The 14,551-nt window shown below is 47.0% G+C and overlaps 1 protein-coding gene and 1 non-coding gene across 12 annotated transcripts in view; one reads left to right on the top strand and one right to left on the bottom strand.

Annotated features, from left to right (window-relative positions):
• Positions 1-144: 144 nt before the first annotated feature.
• Positions 145-14,551, top strand: part of HDAC4 (histone deacetylase 4) — a 166,788-nt gene continuing 152,381 nt past the window's right edge. For 4 of the 11 annotated variants that reach the window (XM_023743817.1, XM_023743841.1, XM_023743845.1 and 1 more), the window contains exon 1: positions 147-743. In XM_023743817.1, coding sequence (XP_023599585.1) covers positions 626-743 — 118 coding nt within the window. In that variant the 5' untranslated portion in view covers positions 147-625. Of the gene's footprint in view, positions 744-14,551 lie in introns of all 11 variants that reach the window. The other 7 variants (XM_023743822.1, XM_023743837.1, XM_023743819.1 and 4 more) reach the window with 5 other exon arrangements.
• LOC111823619 lies at positions 2,065-2,136 on the bottom strand. The gene has a single exon (XR_002826690.1). It is a non-coding gene; the product is annotated as a small nucleolar RNA SNORD26 (small nucleolar RNA).

The following is a 14,551-nucleotide window of genomic DNA, read 5'->3' as shown; positions in this document are numbered from 1 at the left end:
AGTTCTGCTCACCTCCTCTGGGACGCTTTTCCAACTGAGGCAGGCAATGGGGGGCTGTGTCTTCCTTGTCCCTTGGGGTGGAACTAGGCACCATGGGGGGATTTCTGGGACCCCTCATCTTGTCACCTCCCCATGGGCTCCTAGAAGGCAGGGATCCTGGTGTGCATGACACTGAGGTACTAGAAGTAGGACCAATGACTGAGGTTGGAGCTGGTGTATAAGGGACCCACGCCCAGTGTCCCCAGCGCATGTATGCACGCACCAGCTGAGCAGGCACAGGGCTAGTGGTCACTGCCACTGCCTCTTCACTCAGGTCCCCCTTTCCCCCTATCCTGTTGCTGGTTGGCAGGACTAGTGTCCGGTATTTCTTTATGCTGTGGCCCTGCCAGCGTTGCCGCACTTAGGAGCTCAAACGTGTGTCTGCGTGTGGAAGTTCAGACCAGCAGCGCCTCCAGAGCGAGGGGAACGTTCTCCGGTGACTCAGCAAGCTTGGGCTCTGCCATTTCTGTGGGAGCGGTGCTGGGACAGTGATGAATCACTTGCTTGCCTCTTGATTTGCGTCAATCAAACCACATGTGAAGAAAGCAGCAGTGAGTGAGGCTTTGCTGGCAGCCTGGCGTCCAGCATGGGGACACTCGCCAGGGACAGCCACAGAGGGCCGGCCGCTCACCCCGGTGGTCCAGGCTGCAGGCTTCCGCCGGCTTCGCCCCCGCCATCCCTGCCATTCCCGCCAAGCCGCAGTGGTAATTATGGCTCTCTCTCTCTCTCTCTCTCTCTCTCTCTCTCTCTCTCTGCCGGCTTCCTCCACTCTGTCCTGGGTGAGGGATGCTTTCAGTCACGGGAGTGTTTGCAGCTGTCTCCTCTGACCTTTCACAGAATCGTCCTAGGACGTGGCTCTTTGAAAAGGTTCCTTGTAAGACAGATTCCCTTGTAAGACAGACTCACTGAAAAGGCGTGTCACTGCTCCCTGCCCCCATGATATCCCAGAGACCTGATAGGAAGGACGTTTCCAGAGTGGGACGGGCAAGCCTGGGGAGGCTGCCTGCAACACAGTTTGTTCAAGCAGATGCCTCAGAGACTGTGAGCCTTTCCCCGGTCAAGGTGTATCCTCCATGTGGTCCCAGGAGCCGTGCCAGAGGAATCCCAGAGATTCCTGTGGCATCACCAGTTGAGTGTTTGCTTTGTTTGAAGTAGGCAAGTTAAGTTTTTATTTTTAAAGTAACTTAAGGTATTATTGTAGTTTAAATTGTAGCTGATATCCTAGTTACTTGGCTAATGACAGCTATGGTTGCATCTTAGGAGGACATTGCCCTCACCTTCCCAATGTCATCTTCTCTCAGTGAACCCCTACCTTTGCCCTGGAAACAAGGCAGAACTCCAGGGCACTTTGGCAGAGATCAGAATTGTGTGTAGGTGCAGCTGCTCTAGGGGATCAGAGAAACTTAGTGCGGGTGAAGTCTTCCGAAGTGTCTCTGAGTAGATTGTGGCCTTCCAGAACGGCAAGCAACCTGCAGACAGCCAGTAAACACCAACAGAGTAGCCACCACATGGACAGAGTAACCCCAGAGTCCAAATCCAGCCCTGTCATGAGGTAGCTTTCCATTTTTTACTATAAAAATTTTCTAACACAAAAGCAAAAGAAGACAGAATCAGGAATGACCAGGTGGCCATCCTCAACTTCAGCCACACCCAACCAGGGCCAGTCTGGGCCTTCTTCCTCACTGGTGTGTGCACGTGATTCCTGCTGTCTTACATATGTCTAAAAGATACCATTATCACAACTGAAATGTTGACACTTTAATGCTGTCAAGTAGTTATTGTTTAAAACTTCAGTTGTATCAATATTGCTTCAGTATTTTCCTGGTTATTCAAGGGTCAACTGAGGTTCATACAGGACCTCTCTCCCCTTCTCTCTTTGCTTGCAGTTTAAAAAAATTAATTTATTTTTACATACATTATTATGTTAGTTTCAGGAGTATGACATAGTGATTCATTGTTTATATACCTTACAAAGTAATCACCACAGTAAGTCTTTATTTTTTTTTTATTTTTCTTTTTTTTTTTTCTACTCAGAATGTATACACTTCTCCACCAATCCATCAGAAAGAGAGAGTTCAGTTTTTATCATCCCCGTAGCACAATAAGTCTTTAATGGGCTTGTTGACTATTTGTATTTTTATTTTTGGCAAGATGTCTATTCAAATCTTTTGCCTAACATTTTCAAATTGGGTTATTTGCCTTTTTATTATTGTGTTGGAAGGGTTCTTTCTATATTCTAGATACAACTCTTCTATCAGATCTGTGATTTGCAAGTATTCTGTCCCATTCTGTGGATTGTCTTTTCATTTCCTGGATGGTGACATTTGAAGCACAAAAGTTGTTAGGTTTGATGAAGTATAGTTTATCTAGTTTTTCTTTTCTTGCTTGTTGATTTTGGTGTCATCAGAATTATTTATTAAAGTCAATTTGGATCAGAAATTACAGTGCAGGTCTCCTCCTAGGGCTGCTGGCTCTGACTTGGGTACAATGTGAATAAATGCTAAAAGGCTTCTGGGCTAGCAGAGGCTTGTGTCCTTGCCTGGTTGTGCAGTGCTCACGGTGGCTCACTTTCTCACAGTTGTTTTTAATTGAACGTCCATGGGAAAATGGCCAAGTAAATGGAAAGTTTCACAGAGAGAACCGAGTTTAACCATGGTTTTATTCATCGTTATTGTGGGTAGTTTGTTAGAATTTGGCATCATGTTGTGAATTTTCATTGAGATTACTATTGCTGGTCTTGCTGAATATCCTAGCATTAGAGTGGTTCTCTCCGCTCCCCAAACAAAAATTCCACATCATTCGGAATGCTCCATGTAACATACAGATAGACATTTCTCTATCCGCAGGTTAATTGTGGGACTCTGTATTTCCTGGGAGGGAGGCTAGGGCATGGACTCTGCAACCTGCTGGCGGGGTGCACAACTGGCCCACCAGTCACCCACTGTCATCAGTCTCGGCCACCCCAGCTTCATGTCTACAGTGGGGTGACGGTAGCACCTGCCTGAGAGTCAGGTGGATTCACTGTGGGTGGGTGGAAGCCACAGGAAGGCTGCCGGTTGTAGGGTTTACGTATACTGAGCAGTCACTCAGAACAAGGGGGCGGATCTGAACTGTCCAGGTGAGCATCTTGGCAGTGACAACATTGAAACTTAGAATGCACTTTGTGAAATTTAGAAACTTTGGAATAGTCTGCTGCTGTCTTAGGCCATTTAAAGATAAAACATACTGAACACCAACCTTTGTACCAGTTTTTAATTCTGAATCTCCTGTTTCCTTCAGGTATGGTCTGTCAAAGAAACCTAGTCCTTTGATTTGCAAGTGTCTCTTGAGCTGTCTCACTAACCAGGGTATATTTAGTATCAATCCAGATAGTTACTGCCTTTCCTAATGAGGAAGGGTCGCTTCGCGTTTTCCTTGCCACCAGCCAGCCCCCAGTATATGGTTTACTCTGTGTTTGCTTTTTCCAAGGTCCGTGTACAGTGTACTGGTCTGAAGTAAGAGCCACTTAAATCTCCACATGCTGCTCACAGGTAATATTCACACCCATTCACAGCATCAGCTGGTTGTCTTATCCTTTCCATTAAGTGGCTGGTTGGTCTCCTTTTCTTTGTCTCTGCATTTGCTCTGTTTTGCTGCAGTAATTCCTGATTTTTGCACGGTGTCAACTTACTCTTCTCCCCTTCCAGTGGAACACATGGGAGGATAGCTAATGAGTGTCCCTTTGAGGCGACAGTTATTTGCACTTGCCAAGAACTTGCCTCTCTGTCCCTGTTGAATTGCCTTCAGCAGATTTCTGTGTTTATCATCGTGTATTTTCACGTGTACTGATGGGGACAGGCAGCTCTTCATTGGCACAGTTACTCCTGTGCAGCCCCTGGCTCTGTCTCCAGGGCTAACCTCCCTGCTCCAGAAAGGGTGTTGGGCTCTGTGATCTCAGAGCCACCTGTAAGGAGCTGACTCTTTTTCTCGGAGTCGCTTGTTTGTATCGTGTAAGGACATTATTGAAAGGCAAAGATCAGGCACAACCACTGTGCTTGTTTGAGGAGTGGGTACCTAGGAAGCCTCAACAAGTTCCGATGAGCCATTAATTAGGACGACAGGAAGCAGGCCCCAACCCCATCATGTGTCCTTGTAACTGCTCTTTGTTTCATGTGCACAGTGTGTCCTTTCCCATTTATGGCTGATGTGTAAGATTGGCAGTGTCTGTACGTTGACATGGTTTGAGTCATCTTCTCATAAAACCCTCAGTGAGGAACTTGGCTGCTGAGCACATGGGGGGTTGGCGGAGCCTGAAAGGGCATCAATCCCAGTGGCTGGCCCATGGGAGCCTCTGAGAGTGTCTCATTTCTGAGCGGACCAGATGGTCATTCCTGATGCTGAGTCCAAGACACCAAGTGGAAAGAGGGGCCTGCTGAGTGTTCCTGGGCGCCGACCCGAAAGGCCTGGAAGTTGCCTGACCCTTGCGCCAGCCTGCAAATCCCATTATGTTGGTTATACACATATGCATACACACTCACATATGTATGTGTGTACATATGTGTGATGACAGGTGCTTGGGTGGTTCCACCTATTAGTAAATTAAGTGCTGATGTGGAAATTTCCACAACGGCTGAGAATATAGTTGCTTGAAGCTCAGCCATACAGGTGACTGGCCCTGTATTCCCTGCCAGAGCTGGTAGCTTCCTTCATGGCAGCTGAACTCAGACCTCCCACCTAGTTGCTTCTTTGTTCCTTTCATTTTGGAGGCTGAGGAGGGATGGGGCTCCTTAAGTCTCTGTTTGAGTCCTGGGTCTAGGGGGGCTCTCCTGTGCTTGTCCTCTAACTGGCCCTTTGGTCCCAAGCCCATCATGATCCCAGTGTCCAGAGGTCCCCTGGGGGCCTCTCTGCAGAAAAACTGAGGCTTATTTCTTCCCAGAACCTTTTATTTTTCCCCCTCTCTGTTAATCCTGGTCTATGTTAGATGGATGAAAAAGCATAAAGAAGTTTGGCTCTCATAGCCTAGTATATAGTTTCCTGGGAAATCTCGTTGGGAGCCCCTCGCATCAGGGACAAGAGATTGGGCAGTCAGCTGGCTACCTCATCACCACCTGGAGCCCCTACCTTCCCCTGGCCTCTGAGTGCTTCCTAACAAAGGGGGCAGGCCATCTCTCCTGGCACTTCTGAGATAAAGCTGTTTGTGGAAATGCTTGGGAAAAGTCAGTGTGGAAGAAGTATTTTGATTCCTTGTTATGATAAATCAGAACTCTGAGAGACCTTTGTTCACTATCATGATGAGTATCTTTCTCCTCAACATGTGGCTTATTTACTCAGCATCTTTTCAAAATCACACTTTGCCCCAAGAAATTCTAAACTTCCCTCCAATATCTCTTGGCTTGCTTTCTCTTTTTGAGGTACAGAGCCGGGTATTCTCCCCAAGAGGGCCCCTTTGCCGTCCCAGGAGAGGCTCGGGCCTGGAGTAGGCTATTCAGCAGGCCGCCAGCTCTTTCGGGCTTGCTGAGAATTTTTTTTGCCTCTTCCAGCACATACTCATACCTTGTAAGGAGGAGCTCAGCAGAGGGAATGAGTGAAGAATTAGACAAATTAAAAAATGACATGTAAAAAATATTTTCTATTTTGATAACTCTTAGATTTAATTAAGATAAGTGAGAATTCCGATATATGCATGGAATTCATAGGCAGTTCATAGTGTGGTGTTTAGTTTTTTGAAAATTGCTTGATGGTCTTTGTCTTTTTAGGAAAATGCCTTCATTCTTAAATGGGATGGCATTTGAAAGACCACGTGTATGGAATTATCCAAAAATCCAGAAGCTAGAAACAATGAACAATAGTAGACTTCATGTTGAAAACTGACTAGCTGAGCTCCAGTAGGCTCTGGTCCTATGAGAGAGAGAGAGGGAGAGAGAGAGAGAGAGAGAGAGAGAGAGAGAGAGAGAGAGAGAGAGAGACCTGAGCCCAGGAGCTGAGGCCCTGGGGGTGGGGGTAGGTGGATGCCTTTCCCATGCCCTCAGTCCCCATCACCCTGTTATGATCACATGCGCAGGGCTGCTGGTGCACAGGCATTTCGTGCGAGAGATCTGGTGGCCAGCCTGCTGGGCCTCCTACACCCTCCTGGTGCTCCCCGTGAGGAAGTGCTCCTGAGCTGTGGTTTAACATTTCCGGCTTGTGGCTGGTTTCTTGAGTGTACAACTCTCTCTATAGCTGCTGTAGAGCAGGGAACCCTTCCGTGAACAGTCATAGATGTTTGCTGTCTTCATGGCATCTGGAGGGGGTTGGCAGTCTCTTCTGACTTTGGGGAACCCTGGCTGTGATGTGGCCCTGGTGGCCCTGGCAGGGGCTTTGGGGCACTAATGATTTCAGATTTGATCAGTTTCCGCATGAGGGTTCAGCTCCAACGTGGAGGAGGGAGTCTGGGTGTCCCCACCGAGGCCAGGGAGAGTGGGACCCAGAGGCAGTGCAGGGTTCACTCTAGCACCTGGAAAAAGGGAGGCAGTTGGCTTTGTGGCTTTGAAGGCTGGTGCTGAGGTGGCTGACAGCGGGGGTTTTCTTTGTTTTTAAGAGGCCTGTTTTTGAGTGTGAGCCCCTGGCTTCTTGGGAGGAATGAATTTTTTTGAAGCCACACCCATTGACTGTCTCAGAGTGATTTCCTGATTTAAAAAAGGTCTGTTGCTGTATTTACTGAGAAGTCACAGGTTTGAAAAGGAAGCCATTTGTGGCTTTGTTTATGAAACCTCTGGAACATTGTTAGAATCTATGATTTTTCTCTGAGATATGTATGTGTCAGCACACCTGTGTAGGAAGGGCCACCTGGGGGGTCAGGTGGTTGAATGCTGAGCCTGGGTCTGGTGCACAGGCTAACCCAGGTAGTGGCATCCTTCCTTTGGTGACACCAGGTTTGGGGGTGGGAGGGGGGGCCGCTCACAGCAGCTGAGGGAGGTGGCTGGGCTGCGGGGTCACTTTAGTTCTTGGCTTCAGTGGTCCCTCTCCTGCCCGCCTGTGGTCTGTTGTGTGATGGGAGAGGAAAGTCCAGGTCAGGTGTTCTCTGAACCTGAGAAGTTCTGAGGCAGCCAAGTTCTGAGGCAGCCATGCCACAAGCAGCATGGACGTATCCCAATCAGTGTCATGCCTAATAGAAGGAAAGGGGAGGTATCTTGAGGGTGATAGGCAGTCCCCTGCCTCCATGCAGGTGTAGACACCCTGGTACCTCCAGCAGAGTGCAGCCCTCTTATGAGACAGACCCTGGCAGCCTGGAAACTGTGCTCTTTCCTGAGGGTTGGACAGGGACAGAGGTGCTTGCAAAGCTCTCTGAGTTCACCTGGAAAGGCTGACTTGTTCTCTGGCCCACAGCTCCTCTGCAGGTGGGCAGGCGTGAAAATGCAGGTTGTCAAATAGCCCTTTGTTGACCAAAGAGCCTTAACTCACCCATCTTGTCTCCTGTGGCTGTGTCCCATCTGTGTGTGGGCAGCCAGGTTTCTTTCCAGGGTGAACCATGGCATCAACTGCCCTCTTCCTGAGAAATCTCGCATGAGCACATTCTTAACAGACATTTAAACACCAGCCCAAAGACCCCGCTTCCTGCCACATGCTCTTTCGGCACACTCAAAATGTAAATTGCTTTTGGAAATGCCTGTGCTGAAATTGCAAACCTAAGCCTAATTTGCCTTCAGTGGTACTCCAGTCCTGGCTGAAGGTGGGCTGAATTGATAGAGGCGAAATGTGGATACTGTTGGGGGGCACATGTGTTCCTTCTCTGCGTTCCAGCCAGCATTTTAGGAGGCTCCCAGGGGTGAGCTTTGGGACATGTGCAGCCCAGGAGGGACCTCTGGCCAGGCTGAGTAGACCCCTGAGGGCCTCCCTATTTGAATTGGGAAATGAGCTGCTCCTCCTTCCAGGGCTGTGTGTACCCTTTTATCCTCCCTTTACCCAGCCCCTCCTCGGGGACCCTGGGCATCCAAGTGGCTGAACTCTGTGTGACTCCATCAGGCTGTTTCCCTCCCATGGACCTGGCAACACAGGCAGCATCATGCACCTCTTTGTTCCTATCTCCGGCGAGTGCTTTCAGATATAGTTGATGCCCCTTCTCTTTCTAGAACAAAATCCTTGTGAGCTGCATGCATCACTGCCCTTCGTTCCCTGGCTCCCTGTTCCCGGACTGTGGCAAGGGCAGACACACCCTCAGACCCAACAGTGCCCCTTGGATGCGGGTGCCAAGAGTTACCTGAGTACACCATGGCCCATGCTACCAGGGTCAGGCTTAACCTGCTTGAGGGCTGAGCAGTGGACTGGGCATCAGGAGAGCTCTTCAGTGGACCCTCTGTTGTTGGAATAGCTCTGATTTCTGGGCTCAGAGGCTGGAGCCCAGACAGTAAGCAGAGACTGAAGAGATGTCGAGTTTCTATTCTGGATGTGAAGCAGTGACTGCGGTGGTTGTGTGTGAAAGGCTCAGGATCTATCTGTTGGGCAGATCCTCAACCTCAGTCTCAGTCCTGGGGTTGACCTGTGGACTTTCGTGGAGTCCAGTGAGGCTTCCAGCGTGACTCAGGTATGCACAGACGCTCCAGTGACAGAGCCCCTCCCTAACCTGGCCCTTGTCCTGCTCGCCTGGGGCACCTGCCTGCTCATGGAAGAGATGCGGGGGTTCTGGAAACAGGCTGTCTGGGCAGGCCTCAGAGCCCTTCTCCCACACTCGTGTGGCTGTGCATGACACAGGGCCTGGGTGTACCTCTGTGGGGACTGTGGTGCTGGCATGAGTGTCGGGACAAGCGCTCTTAGTCTGGACCCTGCAGGGCGGAGGTGGGCCTGTGCCAGGATGACATTGCGTCACCCCTGCCACATCCAGCTTGGAAGGGGCAAGCGAGGAGGTCCCAGTCTGTTTCTGTTAGATTGTAATCTCTGCCTTCACAAAGCTTCCCTCTCTCCTCTTCCTCCTAATTATTTTTAAAATCGCAAGGAAAATACATCTCTTCCATTTATAATTCCGCAGAGAACCAAATTACTACTCTGGCTCTAAAGAGTGTTATTAAACCAGTTTTTGTAATTCCACGAAAACTCCCTCTCGCATCATGGAAACTTAGGATCCCTGAGGAGACACCAAGGCAGGAAACGCTTTCTGGTAAAACACCGCCTGCAAGCCCACCTGGTGCGCTAGGCATGGGCCCTGCAGGCGAGTCCTCCCTGGAGTCACAGGTGCCTGAGCTCCAGCACGTTGCCCCTCTCCATGGCCAGGGTCGTGACGGAAGGCTCCTGTGCCTCTGCAAGGGGCTACCAGCACACTCTAACCCTTCTCCACCCCCACCCCCACCCCAACCCCACCCCACCCCACCCCAGGCAACAGCCACTGTCGCAGCTGTCCCCTCTTTAGGAAGTTGCCTTCTGGTTTTCTCCAGGAGCTCCAGTGCTCAGGCAGGAAGGACAGAGCCATCCACACTGTCTTTGTTTCCTTTTGCTCCCCAGGCCCTGAAAGGAACCAGGGGTCCCTCTAGGCCTGCTTGTCCTTGGGGAGTTGTGGCAGGGTTTTGGTAATAGTTGAAAAGTGTTTCATCATATGGTTGCAGGGTATTATTCCTCAGATGTACAAAATCAGAGATCTTTAGAAACTCCCTGTTGAGGGAGCTGTGCTCAGGCCCAGTGTTGTCCCAGGGACGGAGCCTCGTGTGCTGTTGTCTCATCTATGGAAACTGGGCCTTTCTCCATGTCTGCTCAGAAGACCTGCCCCTCTCCCCCCATCCTCATCTCTGGCACGCTTCATGGGTCTGAATGTATTTTCAGGAGTGACTCAAGCCTCTAAATGGAATTCCATGTATTAGTAACTGCCTCGTGCACACTTCTTGTTTTCTTTTTACCTTTATAGGTGGGTTGAACGAAATTCATCTTAATCTTCACCCCAACCCCTATTCCAACACACATGCACAAACGTCCCCGTGAAAACGTAGTGCTGATGCTGAGCTTTAGTGGGGCCCAGCATCCTGAGACTTGGGAGGTATGCTCAGGTTTTGGGGTGGGGTTGGCCATCCCTTCCCAGACCAAGGCCAAATGGCCCCTGCTCTCCACACTGGGAGCAGGGCTTTCTTTATGACTGCTGATAAGGAAGGGTGCCTGGGCCTCCCTCCCAGGCTCAGGGCAGCAGTTCCCATTCTGGGAAAGAAGGACCCATTAGTGTAGTGCGGTGAATGCTGACTTCCTGCCTTCCATGGGCTCAGGTGCCCAGGTGAGGGAATGCCCTGCAGGAGGCAGGGGTGAGACCACTGTGGGTAACGGGACCTGGGCACCCTGACCCAGTGGACTGAAGGAAACACCTCTGCCCACCAGGGACCCCAGACCAGATCCTGCTGGTGTTCTCATGAATGATCTGCTCCACATGCATTTTATTGAGGCGGTTCTGCTGTAGTGTTGGCATTGTGGGAGGGAAGAGAGGCCAGTGGAAGGGAAGAGAGAGGCCATTAGGCTGGCTTGAGGCCTTCTGTACTTTGTTGAAAGAGGGTGGAGACCTAGTCTGCTTACTGGACACTGCTGAGAACCTATTCTAGATGCTTTTTATTCTCAGTGATGTTATTGACCCTCACGACAAGGCTGAGATCCCATGCTAGGAGGAAGAAACATGGCCATGATTGTCCCGCTGACAAGTAGGGAGACTGGTGTGAAGCCCACGTGTGGCTCCAGAGTCCACTCCTTGTCACAAAGGTCCTCACATTTCTCTTAGATGGGATGTCTACTAGGTGCCAGGAGCAATCCCCCTTTCCGTTGTGACAGTCTTCTTCATCATTCTCACCAGAGAGCTTTCCATTTTATTAATCTTTATAGAATCAATTCTTGGTTTTGTTAATCCTGTTTATATCTTTTCTACTTCAATAATTTTTGTTGTTTATTATTACTTTTTTAAACTCTCTGAGTTTATTTTGCTGTTCATTTCTAAACCCTTGAAATGGAACCTTAATATATGTCCTTTAAGGCCACCTTTCTCTCTGCACAGGTGTAGCTTTCTGGTTGTTCACTGTTGTGAGACTAGATCAGAGGACCTCATTCACCTTTTCTTGCACTTGTGTTTTTGAAGAAGTCATGTTTATCCATCAAATGTTGTTCAGAGTGTATTTTTCAGAAACAAAATCCCTTCCTGTATGACTTAGAGGAAGAGAGGAATAGCATAAGATGATTAGCAGTGTATCTGGGGGAAATTAGTCAATTTGAAATGAAATTAATACCTAAGTTAATTATTAAAGGGAGTTATTGGGAGTGTTTATCTATTATAAATATTTTGGAGTTTCAATGGCAAGTTCATTTTGAGGGGTATCTGAAAGTACCCAAGTTCCCCTTTTCTTCGTAGTCTGTTGCATGAAGACCCCCTTTGGGGGTCGAACGACTCTTTCACAGGGGTCGCCTAAGACCATCGGAAAACACATATATAATTACATATTGTTTTTGTGATTAATCACTATGCTTTAATTATGTTCAATTTGTAACTGAAATTGGGGGTCACCACAACATGAGGAACTGTATTAAAGGGTTGCGGCATTAGGAAGGTTGAGAACCACTGATCTAGAGGGTCTGATTGGTTAACATATCTGCAGTCCATGCATATGGAAGGGTTAGACTATTTCCAGACATTCTTGATTGGATAGAGATTTTGGAAGTATAATATATTTGAAATCTGCAGGAACTCAGATCGACTTTTCAGATTATCTGTTTCCTCATTTGTATCATGGTCCATCCATCCATCCATCCAGTCATCCAGTTTCTACTATTCCTGAACTAGTAATTGTTTTAGGATCATTGATACAAAAACTATTAAGATTTCACCCCTCTTAGGAGCTCTTGAGTACTTAGTGAAGTGATATTAGGACATTGAGCCTTTGGGGTCACCATCCTTGTCTGCAAGAGGGGGGTGTGCAGGGTGAAGGCAGAACTTTCAGAGGGAGCTAGCCTCTGCTCTGGTGGCAACCTTGTGCTACCCAGTTTTTCTTTTCCAACATCTGTTTTTTTGAGTATATTTTTCCAGCAAAGGAATATATAAAAAGCAACCCTAATTTCCTCTTTAGTCAAAACTATTAAAAAAGAAAATCCCACACACGAAGCCAAACCTCTCCAGAAGTAAATTCGGAATTCATTTTTGGATTTGTTTCTCTCTTGCCTTAAGACTGAAGAAGCCTCCCCAAGAACCCAGCACACTTGCTTTCTCCTTTCAGCAAACTTCCTTTTGTGCCTCTAACTCTGTGGAAATCTGTTTCCTACTCTAAAAAAGCAGCTGGAATGCACTAGAGCTGCTCAGCACAAACTACAAAGTGATGGCATTGACTGTGCAAAGCAGATGCTGTTTGCATTCAAATAAAAGACAAACATAATATTTGCATTAATAGAGAGCCTTTGCAAAAGTATTTGCATAAAGTGTTTTATCCTTTCCCAAGTGCTGGTTACTTGGAACTAATTTCTGAGTGCAGCAAAGGATAAGCAATCTTTTGCTGATTATTTTTCAAAAGTAGTTGCTTTTGCACAAGGGTAGCTGATTTCAGAGAAGGGCTCTCCACCATGCAAATGTAGTGTCAAGTGCAACCCTGCATTGATTACTGTCACTCATATTCCTGGTACTTTTCTGTGTATAAAAGTAGCATTGATGAACTGTTACTCTTCTCAGTGAAGCTCTGCCCAAACTGGGCCAATTTCAACCTTTGCCTCTCCTTCATAGCTCGAAGAAGCCAGGCAGTATTGTGAGGGCTTTGGTACCTGTGCATTGCAGTTTTAAGGATGTATGTTCTTAGTTCTTATGTCATAATGAGGGCGATGTAAGTCAAGATAAAGAAATTAGAGCAAAGGAAAAATGATAGTCTACCAAAGAGAAGTAGACCCCAGAAATGCGTATGGTAAATCCTGCATAATTATTCAAAAATCAACTGAAATTCAGCCATGAGTTTCCTCACTGTCAAAGTGAAGAGGGAACCTTGTTTATTCTTAGTATTTACATTGTTCTTAAGAGGAAACCAATGAGCTGTTTTAGACAGTGACTGCGAAACACGTTTGAGGAAACAGTGTTACACATAATGAAAGGGTCTCCGTGACTAGATGAAACTCTGAGTTAACTTAGTATTCAGTACTTACCTATGTTTACTTACATGTTCACTAGTGCTTTACCTCAGCCTCCTTCTAGCATCTTACTTTCACTTTGGATATGATTTTCTTCTTTCTGAATAATCCTTTAGTTGTTATTTTAGCAATGGTTTCAGAGTGGCAAATATTCTCAAATTTTGTCAAGAAAAGGTCTCTTTTCTCTTTCTTTTGTCTTTTCATTGTTTTTATGACTCAAAAAGCTTCCTATTTTAAATTTAGCTCTCTGACTCTGTGCTTGTGCCTTCCACACTGTCAACCATTTCCCGCTCCTCAATAAGGAAAGCACACTTGATCCTGTCTTAGACACGTTTAGCACAGTGGATCCAACCACAGGCCTTGCTGACATGTTTTTTCATTTTAGACAACTTCACTAGAACTTTGGGTCTCACAGTAGAACTCAGCCTAGGCACAGGCCACATGCAGATTGTGGTGCTTTCCCAACCTTCTTAGTATAAAGGTATTCATTTTATTAGAGACTTTATTGTAGGACCGCCTCTGCCAGTATGTCAAACACTGGGCCACTCTGAGTGCTTGTAGATGACCGTCCCCAAAAGAGCCCTTTTTCTTGAACAGTGAGTGCTTTAGCTGGGTATAGAAGTGTAGGTGACTTGTATTTCACTTAGCAGCTTGAAGCTGTTTTAATGTCTTCTGACTTTTGTGTTGCTGTCAAAAAGTTAGCTCTCAGCCCTGTTGTTTCTTCTTAGGTAATTTGTGTTTTCATCTTGGTGCTTCTGTTTCCTGTTTGGTGGATATTCTGATATTGTGTTGCAGTGTGCAGATTTGTACTCACCCTGCTTGGGATTTAGCATGCTTTTTAAATCTAAGGACTCTTATATCTCTGGAATTCTGAAATAGTCTCCTTTATTAGTGATTTGAATATTACCTTTTCTGTATTTTCTCTATTCTTTACTTCAGGAAGTCAGACTAGATTACCCTATTGGACCACCTTGCCTTTTTACCCATGGTTCTCTCCTCTATCTTTTCTCCTTTTGGAGCTGCATTCAGGTTAATGCTATAGACCTGTCATCCAGTTCATTCTGAAAGATTCTTTTTAAAAAAATATATATTTTATTGATTTTTTACGGAGAGGAAGGGAGAGAGATAGAGACTTTGAAACATTGATGAGAAAGAAACATCGATCAGCTGCCTCCTGCACACCTCCTACTGGGGATGTGCCCGCAACCAAGGTACATGCCCTTTACCGGAATCGAACCTGGGACCTTTCAGTCTGCAGGCCAATGCTCGATCCACTGAGCCAAACCGGTTAGGGCTCTTTTTATTCTTTTTAAATGGTTTTCTATTTCTCTTTTTCCAGAGTTCTTTTATTATAGTTTTTTTCCTTTTATTTAACATCTTACTTTTTAAAACATGCATGCTTCATAGTATTTTCCATATTCTAATATTTGCAGATACGTTGGAG

The sequence above is a fragment of the Myotis lucifugus genome, unplaced genomic scaffold (genome assembly GCF_000147115.1).
Source record: "Myotis lucifugus unplaced genomic scaffold, Myoluc2.0 scaffold_5, whole genome shotgun sequence".
Classification (NCBI taxonomy): Eukaryota; Metazoa; Chordata; class Mammalia; order Chiroptera; family Vespertilionidae; genus Myotis; species Myotis lucifugus.
Note: the sequence above shows the minus strand (reverse complement) of the source record. Positions and strands in the feature narration are given on the sequence as shown.